This window comes from Podarcis vaucheri (genome assembly GCF_965113315.1).
Source record: "Podarcis vaucheri genome assembly, chromosome: 9".
Taxonomy (NCBI): Eukaryota; Metazoa; Chordata; class Lepidosauria; order Squamata; family Lacertidae; genus Podarcis; species Podarcis vaucheri.
Window position 1 is genome coordinate 24,821,766 of NC_138767.1, and position 14,464 is coordinate 24,836,229.

General features: G+C 42.2%; 1 protein-coding gene across 5 annotated transcripts in view; it reads right to left on the reverse strand.

Annotated features, from left to right (window-relative positions):
• Positions 1-1,287: 1,287 nt before the first annotated feature.
• Positions 1,288-14,464, reverse strand: part of LEF1 (lymphoid enhancer binding factor 1) — a 100,902-nt gene continuing 87,725 nt past the window's right edge. For all 5 annotated transcript variants that reach the window (XM_082237020.1, XM_082237016.1, XM_082237019.1 and 2 more), the window contains one exon: positions 1,288-2,514. In XM_082237020.1, coding sequence (XP_082093146.1) covers positions 2,435-2,514 — 80 coding nt within the window. In that variant the 3' untranslated portion in view covers positions 1,288-2,434. The remainder of the gene's footprint in view (positions 2,515-14,464) is intronic.

A 14,464-nucleotide genomic window follows, 5' to 3' on the forward strand; every position in this document is an offset into this window, starting at 1 on the left:
CACATAGACACATAAAAGCTGCAATGAGGTCAGAGGCTCAGAAGTGGTGTTGAAAAGGTCTACAGGCTTACAAGAGTTGCTCTCAGACCTTAAGAACCACCAGTGCGGCAGTGAGCAAGGTTCAGGTGGCAGAAGGCAAGGCGGCTGATGGCCTTGCATGAGTTGGGATGCTTGGAAACAGGCTGTGCGTGCCAAGGCAGCAGCAAAACTAAGCACATCTTCCCCCAATAAACACTGAGACATACCCCTGAAAGTCAAATTCCAGCCCACCACTCGAAGGGGCTAGGGAAAAAACAGAGGCCACTGCTCAAACAAGGCAGTGCCTTGTGCAGCCTGTTTTATAACCATCTTTCTAGACCAGGCATGGCCAAATGTGGCCCTCCAGCTGTTTTGGGGCTACAATTCCCATCATCCCTGACCACTGGTCCCGTTTGCTAGGGATGCTGGAAGTTGTAGTCCCAAAACTGGAGGGCTACATTTGGCCATGCCTGATCTAGATGAAGCAACCTAAGTCCAGATACAAACTCTAGGACAGCAGTGGGGGGAACCTTTTGGACTTGGCAGACCAGTACCTCCTCACCAGCTTGGCAGGCAAAGTTGGTGTCATGTGACTGAGAACTGGCTTGACCAGCCCACCTGGTGAAGTTGGGGGAAGATAGTGATTTCAAAGCATCACTCAAGGCTTCCAAAGAGCCATGCTTTGAAGCTGCAGATTAGCAAGCTTGAATTCCCTGCCCTGCTTTGAGTTCCACCCTGCTTTCCGTGTGGATTTAACTGCACGCAACATTTTCCTGTGGCGAACTTGATCATGAAGCTGAACCAGCCACATCTCTTACCTGCCCCATACCTGACATGTGATGTCAGGGGTGGGGGCTTGTTCTGGAGAAGAGCCACCTGCTGGACAAAATGTAGTCCATGGGCTGAAGCCCCCCCCCCCCCAGGACTCACTTGTCAGGTTTTAATTGGGATTCACTCCCACAAAGGCATTTAAAACTAACGGAACAGCTGATTATTTTTTCCCAGCGGGTCCTCTTGCACTTGTTTTGGAGAGCATTGTATAAATACTGGAAGTGTCCTTACACTGAGTCTGGGTATATTAGTCCTTTTAGCTCAGGTATTATCTGCACTGACTTGCAGTGGCTCGCCAGAGTTACAAGGCAGGCAGTCTGTCCTATCCAGCCAGATGTTGCAGATTGAACCAGGAAACTTTTTGCATGCAAAGCAAATATTCTTCCTGCTGAGTTATGGCCCCTTCTTCCCCTGACTCATTTAAACAGCCATAAAGTATTTTGTAGTTTTATTACAAAGCTTTTATTTTTTAAAAAAACAAAAACAAAAAAAAAATGCTCAGCACATTAACTCATACTGGAATGACAAAATATATATTGGTTGACAGGTATTTTTGGCAAAAAGGTTTTTTTTAACTATTTTTTTTTTTAAAAAAAATGGGTACATCGATGCTCATTTCAACAACTGGCATAAAATCCCACTAAACAGGCTAACAAAAACAGATACAAATACAGAACAATTGAAGTAATAATAATTCAAGTGCTGGGCTTTTTTTTTTTTCTTTACAAGGAAATTCAGGGAAGGTGGAGGAGGAGAGCTCGCTGTAGTCAGACCTGATGAAATATCTTGCCTTTACACATACTGAGTAAATGAAATAGATGAACATGGCTGGTGATCAGCTGATGGGTTATGTTTAGTATTAACTCCATAGTACACATATACAATGAGGATGGTTATGCTACAAAGTGTTAACAGAACAAAAAGCCACAGTCCTCCAAACATTTTGGTTCCTCTCCTGCAGGGTGGGGCAGCGGGGGGGGGGGGAGAGGATAGGAATTTCCTTTTCTTAAAAAATAAGGGGCGGGCAGGCGTTTGGATGCTTCTTTAAAAGCTCAAAAAAAATGTACACCAAGGAAATAACTAAAACATAAAAAGCATTCAAGTTTTCTTTTTTTAAAAGCTAAAAATCCAAGATCGATCCTTTTGCAGCATTTAAATAAACTGGGTTGTGCCTTCCTTGACGAATTTAAAGTGTGTTCATTTCGGTGTGAAGGGCCAGGATGGGAGTTGCTGCTGGTTTTTTTACATCATTCTGCTGCCTGAAGCAAAACAAAAACACAGCCGAACTATATTTGCTGCTGACTCAGCATTGACAACGCATGAGAGATATAAACAGGAGTGTAAGGCGGAGCGAAGACCGAAAAGGAAAGGAGCTACTCTGCTGACTGGGGAAGTTCTGACATGTTCTCCTTGCTCTCTTTTATTGTGTTAAGATTTGGGACTCCATGATAGCAAAGGGGCCTGGCAGTGATTGTCTTTATGGTTCAGTGTCTTTTTAAGCAGTGACATCGGGGCAAGTGTTGTCAGCATCCTAGACATACTCCTTGATGGTGGTCTGTGCAGATGAAGGACATGCCTGGAGATTTTAACAAGCTTCCATTTCCAGAAGGGGCCCTGATGTCGCTGCCTTTGCTTTGCACGTTGAGAAAGCGTTTCTCTTTCCACCTGCAGGGAACAGAAAGGTGAAAAGTTTTAGGGTATATATTTAAGTATCAAGACACTTTGTTATTTGTTTGTTTGATTATACTACTTTTTAGCATTTAGAGTAGGAGCATGGAACCTCAGGGTCCCTACCTGACTTCCACATGCATAGCTGTCAGTTTCCCTTTTTTTAAGGGAAATTTCCTTATTACAAATAGGATTCCTTGCAAGAAAAGGGAAAAGTTGACAGCTATGTCCACATGTACAGCATAAGAATAGAACACAGCTGTGCCCATGTTGCTTATATATGTGTGTGACTGGGATCACGCAGTGCTTGGTACTTGTGTGTGTGCATATAAAATACACAATTGTACAGATAAACACATGGATAGTTCCTTTCACACATGACCAGGGATGGGAGCCAGCAGGTGTGATTCTGCTTTTCCTTCACATACTCTGTGAATGTAGTTTGAAGGTCAGACTAGGATTTTATAAGCACACTAACTGAAATACATTATACTGTTTTTTCCATTGTTCACAGTGGTTACAAAACAAGGTCATTGCTAACAATAGCCAACAATTAAGACTAAGCACCCACAGAAGGACTGCAGTCAAAAGCTAGCTTGAAACAACAGGTCCCGCAGACTTTGTGTAACGACAGAAACACAATAATGTCCTAACTGCTACGGGGAAGAGAGGATTCCTTAGCATCATAGTAAAAAGCCTACACTCTGCGCTGTGTTGCTCTTTGTACAGTGCTTCTCACTTACAGGGCCTCAGGCTATTGTTGTTGCTTCAAAAAACAATACAGCCCTAGGGAGAACCTGGAGTGCTTAGGGCAAATATATCAAGCCAGGTTTATGGATGGCTGGCAATTTTTCATATTGACTTCCAATAATGGGTTGATACAGAATATTCCCTTACTACAGGCATTCCCAAACTCAGCCCTCCAGATGTTTTGGGACTACAGTTCCCATCATCCCTGACCACTGGTCCTGTTAGCTAGGGATGATGGAGTTGTGGTCCTAAAATACCTGGAGGGCTGAGTTTGGGGATGCCTGCCTTACTACTTAGGTATGAGACATGATGATGTTGCTGCATGTTTTATCCAGCTGTTGACTAATGCTACGGTTGCATTTTGAAGGGTTGACTCCATTTTTCGAAAAGAAAAAAAACCTAGTGTTTTCAAATCTGTGTGCCTGGCCGATTAAATTTAACAGGAAACGTCACACCTTTACCAGAACTTAAGCATGGACACTCAACAAGCAGTACATACATTCACATGAACACCTGTATTTGCACAGAAGGTTGCACTGACTGTCTTTCCACAGCGCTAATCCTATTTTTTTTATTTTGCCCCATCAACATATATGGCATCTGCCTGACGATCAAGTGTGACCACATGTACGTATGAGCGAGGGGAGGAATGAACCAAAAATGCTTCATGAATAAAACTGCTATAGAAACACAAAGACTGTTGCACAGCGTTTAAGATTACAGTGTATAGTTTCCTTTTTCCTGTACTTGCTCATATGACATTCACCTGCTAGGACCCTGATTTTACGTTACTGTTTGTTAAATCTTCCTGACGTCTTTAAACAGCAAAGTCAAGTGCTTTCTGGGAAAGTGCTGCTTTCAGTGGAGGTGGTCTGTAACTGACTAACCTACTTCCCATTTCCTCATAAAACTCCCCAAATTAAAAACCAAAACCAAAAAACTGCCTCAGCTTCCTGTCTCAGAAAACTGCTCCAGAAAACATGGGGATCAAAAGAGCCATGTGACAAGGGCTTAGGTTTTCCAGGGGGCACAAAGGAGAGAGGCAAAGCAAACAGCAGAGGAACACTGGCAAGAGAGGGAGAGAGCAAGAGAGCGCCACCCTGCTGATTTATATTTACTTTGGGCCTTTTCATCCCGGATTTTCAAAGGTTTGGTCCAGGTTGCTCTTCCTGGGAAGGTTTTCCTCTCAGTCTTACATTAAAACATTGTGTTTCCTGTTGAGGAGCGGCCTTGAGGCGCCAGGCCAGCAGTTCACAGAGCCCGATACAAACACTGCAATTCAGAGTTATTCCCCGTTACCAGACAGGAATGCACTCCTTGCTGAAGGAAATGAAATGCCCTTCTGTTGAGATGGTTCACGCTTTTCCTCCTCTTACCAGCAGCCCTCCTTTGAAGTGAGGAGGTTAAAATAATGTTCGTGGCCTTGCTCTGGCTGCCTCCTTCACGATAGCGGACCTTTTTAATTGCCATTATTTTCCTTCAAACTGCCACAGTTGCACTTTCTTAACAACCTTTCTACCTCTTTCCTACACTGGGCCACCCTTCCCCCAAAGTGGAGGGGGTCTGCAAATACAATAGTTAAAATTTCCCTGGAGGCTACCCAGAGTTCAAGATTTTCTGCCTCTGATTTTGGTTCGTGCGTTTGTCCGTGCTTACACATTTGCCAAGAAAACATATAGTGAATCAATTCAGTAGCTCTGCTGAAGTCCGTGAACTAAAAGTCCTCCGCCGGCTCTAAATACCTATAGCAATAAATATTAATAAACATCCAAACTCCTGCAAGCATGAGCTACAAAGGGGAAGCGGCTTCCATTCCCTGCCAATAAGTTGATTGGAGCCTTAAAGGAACAGCTATGGTGTTGCCTTACAGATATAAAACAGGTCAAGCCAGGATTCTTTTCAAGAAACCGCAGGTATGTGCTACAGAGACTGAAGACTTCCCACATCTAAGGCTTCACTGGAGGGCTGCAGCTGAAGTCTCGCCAAGGCAGGCATGCCCAAGCAAAGTCCAAGCCGCAAGTGAAGTCGGCGCAATCAAAGACGGCAATTACAGCTCCCTGGCTGTGGTTAGGCTTCAAAGCAAAGCGCTGCGAGTCACATTTTAGCATATGTGAAGCCTTGAGCCCGAGCCACAACGAGATCCCAGTATGCTGGGTTATGGTGTAGTGCAGAGGACTGACTGCAGAGAAATGAAGGAAACCGTTCCTCAGAAATAAAAGTTGGGCAGAAAGGGGGAAGAAAACGGTCCACTGTTAAAAGATAACACTGAAATTTTGGCAGCGAGAAAGGGTGCATAATTTGAGACCTGCGACATGCAGAGATCAGAAGCTGAAATTTAATTCTCTCCCCCCCACAAAAAGTACCCAACAAGGTCTTGCCTTTTTTGCACTGCATTTTTAAAAGGGGTGTGTGAGCGAGTGGAGACACATTTACATAGGAGTACGTTTTTTCGTTATTTCAGTTGGATTTGCTCATGAATAAATATGTTTTCAGGCTAACGTTTATGAGTGAGTCGGAGCTTAAAAGGGACAGGAAAGTGAATCAAACCCAAGTTCTGCCATGACAGCAACCTCATGATTAAAACCACAGAGAAATGACAGCCCTTTTACTCCAGAGCTGCTTAGAGGGTGCCCTTCCATTCCCCCAGGCATTTTGTTCCTTTCTACAACACTTTATAGTTAAGCTCTATAGTGTACTTGGTTGCATCCTAAACAAACTTCCCATTGGCATTTCCTTAACTGGTCCAGTGATCAGTGCCCACGCTTTAAAATATCTGAGAAATGCTACATTCCATAATCTCCCCCCCCCCCCAATCTAAGCAACATCTGACCATCGCCTTCCAACATTTCCTCATTTGTCATGCATTCCATGTCAGTCATTATCATTTTTATTGCACCCCTCTGAGTTCAGTTATCAGTTCCATCCCACAGTTCTTAAACCCTGATGATCTAAACCCAAGCTCACTAATTTAATAGGGTGCAATGTCAAGGAATCACTAACTCCCTTGTGTCATTCTGTCAGGGCTGCAAGTTTTATAAATCAGTAGATTGACCAACTAAACTTCTGGCTATTTGATATTAATCAGTCTGGGGTGCAATTTAAGGACACACTGGTTGTATCAAATCAAGGCTTCAGGATGGGGGAAGACTATTTCCTGCTGATTGTAATATCTAGGGCAGCCTACCAAGTAAATTTGATAATTAATTAAACTGTATATTAATATAACCTCAATACAGGTGCTAATCTTTTGATATTTCATTATAATAGCGTACCAGAATTATTGTTTTAATTAGATAAATATATATTCATATGCAGTTTACTTAGTTAATTTAAAAGGCAAAGGATTCATCCATTGTTGGCAATCCTAGGTTATCATCAACAGGAAATGGCATTTACCTCCCTTGCCCCATCTGATTTGATACAGTCCAGTTGACATTATGATCAGTGATTTGTGCATCAGGATTCTTTTACCAATAATGATCAGTAATTGGGGGAGAGGCAATAGTGACACTTGCAATGCTTTATCTTCTCATGGCAGATTTTAGAGAGAAGCAATATATCAAGCAGTGCAACCCCATCGCCCGTGAGAAACATGGGCTTCAATCCATGTCAATAAATGACTGCAAATAAACCGGTTCAAAAATTAATTAGACTTTGAAAAAGGGGAAAGTTTCACTTTAAGGTTTTACTTTATGCATGACTCTCCTTCAAATACATCTATCTACTTTCTGCTAGAGCACCTGGGGCAGCTCACATCTAAAAACTTATCATATGAAAAATGTTAAACCAGCTAAACTATAGTCGTCGTGCCATATAAGAGCAATCTAATAAGGGAAATAACACAAAATCAGCCCACTAAGTTAAAGTGATTATAAATGGTGCCCAAACACCATTACCAAGAGGGCAGGGAGTGGATATCTTGGGGCAGGAAGTTCCACATCCTCTTGGGTGTCCTAATCAGCTGCAACTCTGATGGCAGCAGGATGTAATGGCGGGTTTCCATTGATGAGCTGAGAAAGCAAGGCCACATTGGAGGAGGCAGCCTTTCAGGTAACCTGGATCCAAGCAGTTTAGGGCTTAAAGGTAATTGCCAATATTTTGAGTTTAGCTGAAAACAGACTAGAAGCTAGTGAATCTTGCACAACAATGGAGTCTTGAGCTCTAAAGAAATGACTCTTATCACACAACTGGCTGCACCATTTTGCACCAGCTGTAGTTTCCAAATACTTTTTAAAGACAACCTTACACAAAGAGCCCTACAGTAGTCTAAACTTGATGTAACCAAATCATGCACAACTGTGGCCTGGTCTGCCTTATCCAGGAACAGGTGTAGTTAGTACACCAACCAAAGCCAGTCAAAGACAGCGCCAGAAAATCTAGGAGCAAAATGGGAGGTAGTAGCACTCCGAAACCAAACTGATTCTTTTAAGGGTAGAGCAACATCGTCAAATCGGGCTGAACCTATGTCGCTACACCATGTACTTCTTGTCTAGGTTAAGTTTCAATTTCTTAGCCCACATCCATTCCTTCAATGACTTCAAATACCCAATCATGACCTTCGCAGACATGATGGAGAGTATTGGTGTCAGCATACCGATGGCACCATACCCCAAATTGCCAGATGAACATGTCCAGTGGCTTTGTGCATATTTTAAATGGTTTGGAGCGGCACAGGAGAAAGAGAGAACCTTGCAGGGCACATAAGCTAAAGTCCTGGTTGTCAAAAGCACAATTCCACCAGCACAACCTTCTAATACCTAGAAGCTTAAAGAGGAGGAGGCCAGGACAGAGAATAAAGAAAGAGCTGTGAGTGGAGGGGGGGGGTGTCTTTTCCCATCCTTTGGGCCCCTTGGAAAACTCAGCAAACCTGCTGCACCTGGCACTGGGTGTGGAGTGTGCAGCTGAATGGGACACAACCATGGGCAGCTTGAGGAAGTACAATCCACCTTGGGCCTGCCCATAAAAAGCAAGTCTAGATTGAGAGACTAGGGTGATGCCTGCTGTTTCCAGGAATTCTTCTTGTTGTGTGACTTTTTTGTGGGTGAGCTGGCTGTTTGTTTGGACCCTGGATGTGAACCTGGAGGGAGGGAGTGTCAGAAGGAAAACGAATTGATGTTGTGTGTGCGCGCGTGCGTGCATATTAGTAACTTTGTTTTAGTGTAACATTTTTATATGTAACTCTACTTTGTAACATTTTGTTCAAGTTGTCTGTTGTTGGTCCTTTTTTATACACCACTTATAGATACAGTACTTCAAATATATTAAGCGGTAAAGATTTTTTTAAAAAAATCTGATAATCAAATCTACCCTCTAGGAAGGATTAGAACCACACTGTAAAACACTACTGCCCCAAATTCCATCCCCACCTCTATTCATATGAAGCCATTGTCAATGGAGTTTTAGATTATGCAATTATTTTAAAAGTGTACATATTTGGCCCTAAATCTGCAAGGCAGTCAGAGACCGGGGAGAGGTGGAAAGATACTGCCTAAGATCTGGAAATTTGGATTTAAATGTAATTTCCAACAGACAGTCTTTGAAGGGGCTGTGAAACATGATATTCCCATGGAAGTCAGTTTGAACGGGTCTATTTACATGGGCCCTGACCACAGTTATTTCCGGGTCGGAGATAAAAGTAATGTGATCATGATGACATTATAGGCGGCTGAACCAGAAATAGCCTAGAGTTCATCTGTCCTGTTAAACTGAGGTCTGGACAACTGGAAAGCAACTGGGTTCATACAGCTCTCATAGTAATAGCAGGTGCTGCAAAAGCCATTTTTTATCTGAGACCCATCAATTCTTCATCAATCTGCACTGTCAAAGAGGAACATCCAGATTCAGCACTAACCGTGGATACTACAATTCCCTTGTCTTTTCTGGACATTTGCACCACAAGATGGGTTAGACAAAACCACAGTCAACTATAAGTCATAACAGCAAAAGGGAGCTTTCATGTCCATAGTGCTGCGTTTCCCAATCTGGTGTCCTTCAAATCTTTTCCATTCCAGTTCCCATTCCTAGCCAGTCCCTTTCCTAGCCAGCATGGCCTGTGGTTCAGGGATGGTGGGAGAGGAGTTGTAGTCTTAACAATTTTTGCTGGCCCCAGACTGGGGAAAGCAACACAACAGTTCTTGCTATCAGGTACCAGACTCAAGAGTTCAACAACAATGGAGGGTTGTTGCCTTATGCAAGGAATCAGGAACTTATCTTCCAGATGTTGTTGGATTACAGCTCCCACAATCCCTCACAGTTAGCTATGCTGTCTGAGGTTGATGAGGGCTGGAGAACAACAATTGGAGAGCCACAGGATCTTCATTCACCCCTGCCTTATGGCATCCTTTGAGCCTCCCAGATGCATTCAATTGGGCACACACAACTGACTAGATTAGCCTTTAACTTGGTCAAGTGAAGTTGTTCTAGGATGACAGCATGAAATACACATGTTTGCAACAGCAACACTTAACTGGGAAAGAAGCAAGTCCAATTAAGCGTTTCATTCTCCCTCTCTCCCACCAGGTGTCACCCTGTTATACACGAAACAAGAAGACTGAAGTTGTTACCTCTATGCAGTCTTAACAGTTTAATAGTGAAGGCTGGACTGTACGTCTGGTGTGCCTTTGCTCTACTCAGTGGGAGTTGCACAGAATGCATTTGCTGCTACAGCTTACTGAGTTAGTGATGTCATCATATTATACACTAAGCAGTTATCAACAAATAGACTTGCACTCTCATTTATGCCCAAGAGTTGAGATAACAACTGAAGAATTTTAATTTACTAGCTGTAGGTGTCACCAAACCTCAATCAATCAATCAATCAATCAATCTTACCACGATTGCAGATCAGCCACAAGTCTAAACCTGGATTTCATACAATTAACTGAAAATCACAAATATTTTTTTCCTTCCAATAGTTAGAGAGGTAATCTTCCCCATCACTTCCCCTGTCACATCATGGCTGATTTTCAAGGCTTGTTCTATAGATATACAACTAGTCTGGGACAACCAATTTCTTAGAAGACTCAGAGCAAGATCCCCTTCTGACTCTTCACATGTTAGCACTTTAAAGAAGGTTGCCATGCAGTGAAATTTTGATGTATTGGTTTTGCACAACTGTTCCCTCATTTAAATACATCCTCAAATTTATCATAATGGGGCTGATGATTCCAGCTTCTTGCCACTAGAGAGTGCTTTTCAATCAAATGTATTTGCCATAGAAGGACAGCAACAATGTGCTTAAATTTCACTTTGTGTGAGAAAAAGTAATATGCAATCTGGGCCTAAATCAAAGTACAACATGGTGTTATCTTCAAAATGGTCTTGATGGTAGGCTTTGCTCAGTACTGTACTCTTAGCTGGCTGGCTGTCTTGTTCTCTCTGGCAGACTAATTTTCCCTAATTAGACAAATGGGCTTGGTCTCCTCTTTGAAACGGCTTAGGAAAAATCACAGCCGCACAGCAGGGGCAGGGAGACACTTTCAGCCAATAAAGACAGCGGTTTCTGCTAAGAGCAGCTAGCAAGTAGTGGGGTCAAAGAGGAAGAGGGGTGTGTGGCCACTGGGAAAACATAAAGGAAGGAGAGCAGAGTGCTTGCCTTCCTTTGTTAAGAGAGTATTATATGAACCTGCTTTATAGGTCTTTACGTAGATAAAGATTACTGCACTATTTTGGCTTGAATTTTTTTCTGTTTGCCTTACTTTACCAGAACAGTAATAATAGCCATTGTCACTGTGGGCATCGTACATGGGGATGAGAACATATATATAATCATTAATGAAGTTACAGGTAGGTATAGCCATGCTGGTCTGCCGTAGTAAAAACAAAATTAAAAAATTCCTTCCAGTAGCACCTTAGAGACCAACTAAGTTATGGTATGAGCTTTTGTGTGCATGCACACTTCTTCAAGTGTAGCTGAAGTGTTAATTTTGCTGTGAATTCACATGTGGAAAGAGACAGGAAAGGGAGGAAACATCACAGACAACAGCCAATAGATGGCCATCAAGGCACCTGCACAAGTACGAAGTGGAATTAGGGTATATACTAGCTGGTAAGGAAGAGCCATGTTTTCTAGGTAAAGATACAGCACACCCAGCTCTGGAAAAATACAAATAGCTTTCTAGAGAAATTGTCAGGACTGATTCCCCCCACCCTTACACCTAGCTGAAATCCATACTTACGATGAAAGCTACTGCTGATAAGTATTAGGAAATGCAAACAGGACAAAAAAAGGCATACTCTAAAAGGGGAATGCAAGAGGAATATAATCATCCAATTTTTACCTATTGAGCTACTTAATTCTTTTTATTTCAATACATGGGTACCTCCGGTTACAAACACTTCAGTTTACAGACTCCGCTAACCCAGAAATAGTACCTTGGATTAAGAACTTTGCTTCAGGATGAGAACAGAAATTGCGTGGTGGTGGCAGCAGGAAGCCCCATTAGCTAAAGTGTACCCCAGGTTAAGAACAGTTTCAGGTTAAGAACAGACTTCCAGAATGAATTAAGTTCTTAACCCGAGGTACCACTGTAAAAGCAAAACACACACACACACATTTCAGTGTTTAGGGAAGCTATGTGTGTTGCAGCAAGACATTATGAGCTGCACAACTGAAGGTATGGCTAGCCAGACATGTTTACATATTCCCACCATTTAGCACATGGGCTTTTTCGTTTTCTATTATATATCCTTAGACATTTCAAAGCAATAGTTATTAGCAGGCAAATACATAAACCACATAATTTCTCTACTATATGTTGCCTCTGGATAACTTAGTATATAGTCTCATATCAGAGAAATTTTGCTTAGCAGTTAAGTTTTTCCTCTAAAGAACTAGGGATATGGGATAGATTTGGTTCATTCCACAGTTTGAAGCAAACCTCCTTGGTTCACAACTCCTGTGCCAGTGTTCAAATCAGAACATGGAAATGCAGATTGAATTGCATTTCTTTAAAAAATAATAATCCATGGCATAGTTCACTCATGGCATACTACTACAACATCTGATGGGAGGGCATATTTTTACAAAGTGGGCCAAGGGCTGTCTAAAATGTTCTGTCATTTTCAATATGCTTGAAGTAGCCAGAGGGCACCATGATTACTGCACTCATTGAAAATATTGCCTAAAAATCCAGGTGTTTTATGATATCAGCCTCTATCATGCCTTCCTCAGCAGGCTGCAATCCTATACATACTTGGCGCAAATAAGCCCTATAGGACATGGTGAGATTTACTTCTGAATAAACATGCATAGGATTGTGCTGCTAGTCTCAGTTGAAGTCATCAGTTTAAGAGGTCCCAAATACCGTATTTTTTGCTCTATAAGACGCACAAGACCACAAGACCCACCTAGTTTTTGGAGGAGGAAAACAAGAAAAAAAATATTCTGAATCTCAGAAGCCAGAACAGCAAGAGGGATCGCTGCGCAGCGAAAGTTGCAATCCCTCTTGCTGTTCTGGCTTCTGGGATAGCTACGCAGCCTGCATTTGCTCCATAAGACGCACACACATTTCCCCTTACTTTTTAGGAGGGAAAAAGTGAGTCTTATAGAGCAAAAAATACGGTACTTTAGCCTTTCCTTATCGGAAAGAGATTCAAGCCGTGATCATTTTGGCTGACTTTTTCTTCACCATTCCCAACTCTACAATAGGGATTTCCTCAGTCACTAAGGTCATTAGGTAAGTCCCCCCCCCCCGGTAGAGTCACATGTCCACTTAGCAGCCAGTCAGAGTAGGGCCTTTACTAGCACCTATCATGTTAAACAGCCTCCAGAAATTAAGGTATGCAGAAACTATTTTGTGTTTTTGGCACATGCTGTAAACCTTTTTGTTTACCCAAGTGTTCCTGGGTGGTTTACACCGACTACTTGTACTGGATTCTCTTGGATTCTGTGGGCACTGCATTTCTCTTGTTTTCACAATGCAAATGTTTTAAAATAAATGGAAATAAAATACTACCCTTTTCTGAGACAAGGGCAGCAGAACTGTACACAGTGTTAAAAATGTGGCCACACCATAGAACTGGATAATGAAAAACTGGCAGCTTTATTTTCATTTTCCCTCCTAATAGTTATTTATATTTGTAACTAATAATTTAAAGTCATATTCGTAACTATAGGTCATAAAACAGCAAACAAACACACCACAAACAGCTTAATAAAACTCCAATGACTAAAGTATATCACATTATGCAACAGCTGGACTTGGGGGGCAAGTGTGAAACCACCCTGAAAAATTATTAAGTAATGGCCATGTTAGAGGCTTTCCCCCACAAGAAGTCACATTCAGCCGTGTGTGTTGGAAGCTTTTATCATCTGCATTTGTTTTGCTGGAAGCCCATTTCCTATGATGGGTACTTCCTGGTCCTGCTCTCTGCTTAGGGCAAGCTATAGAAGCAGCTGTGTGTACACAGTGCCAACCCCCCTCCCCCAATTCTATCAACAGGATTATGAAAATTAAGCCAATTTGCATATATCTACTTTTTTTGCACAAGAGATTTGGGGATTTAGAGGAGTGTGGATTAAGACGAGGGACAGCACTAGGAAAGGGTAAGGAGAGTTGTGTTGGCAGCCCAACGAGGTCAGGAAGACAAGTGAAAGGAGCTCATAGGAGCTATCCAGGATATTTAATGCCTTTCTTCCTGAGCACTGGATGCTTTTGGCTAGAGTCTCATTTGGTTCCTAAACTCACAAGGCTTTTTAGATGATCAATTTATAGCACAAAAAATGAGCAGTGGTTCGGTCATCTGTTGTATTGAATCCTCAGAGAAGCCTATCTATTTAAGGATATCTAATTCTCCCAAAAGCAATAGCTTGGTGGGAAAATGTGATGTTCCCAGTATTCAAGATAACTGATCCAGACGACATGCCTTTAACTTGAGACACAAGACTTTTATTCATTCGTTCATTCCATCACTCACTCCAACCTCATGTTTTGCGATTTCTATGCATGGAATTGGTGTGACTACATTCTATATCAGGCTTCCTCAAACTCGGCCCTCCAATTCCCATGATCCCTAGTTAGTAGGACCAGTGATCAGGGATGATGGGAATTGGAGTCTCAAAACATCTGGAGGGCTGAGTCTGAGGAAGCCTGTTCTGTATTATCCAAACTTTCAATGAAAAATGTGAGATGAACTGCTGTAGGATCATTAAGTTCCAAATCCACCACCGAAAAAAGTAGAGAAAGGTTCACTTGGA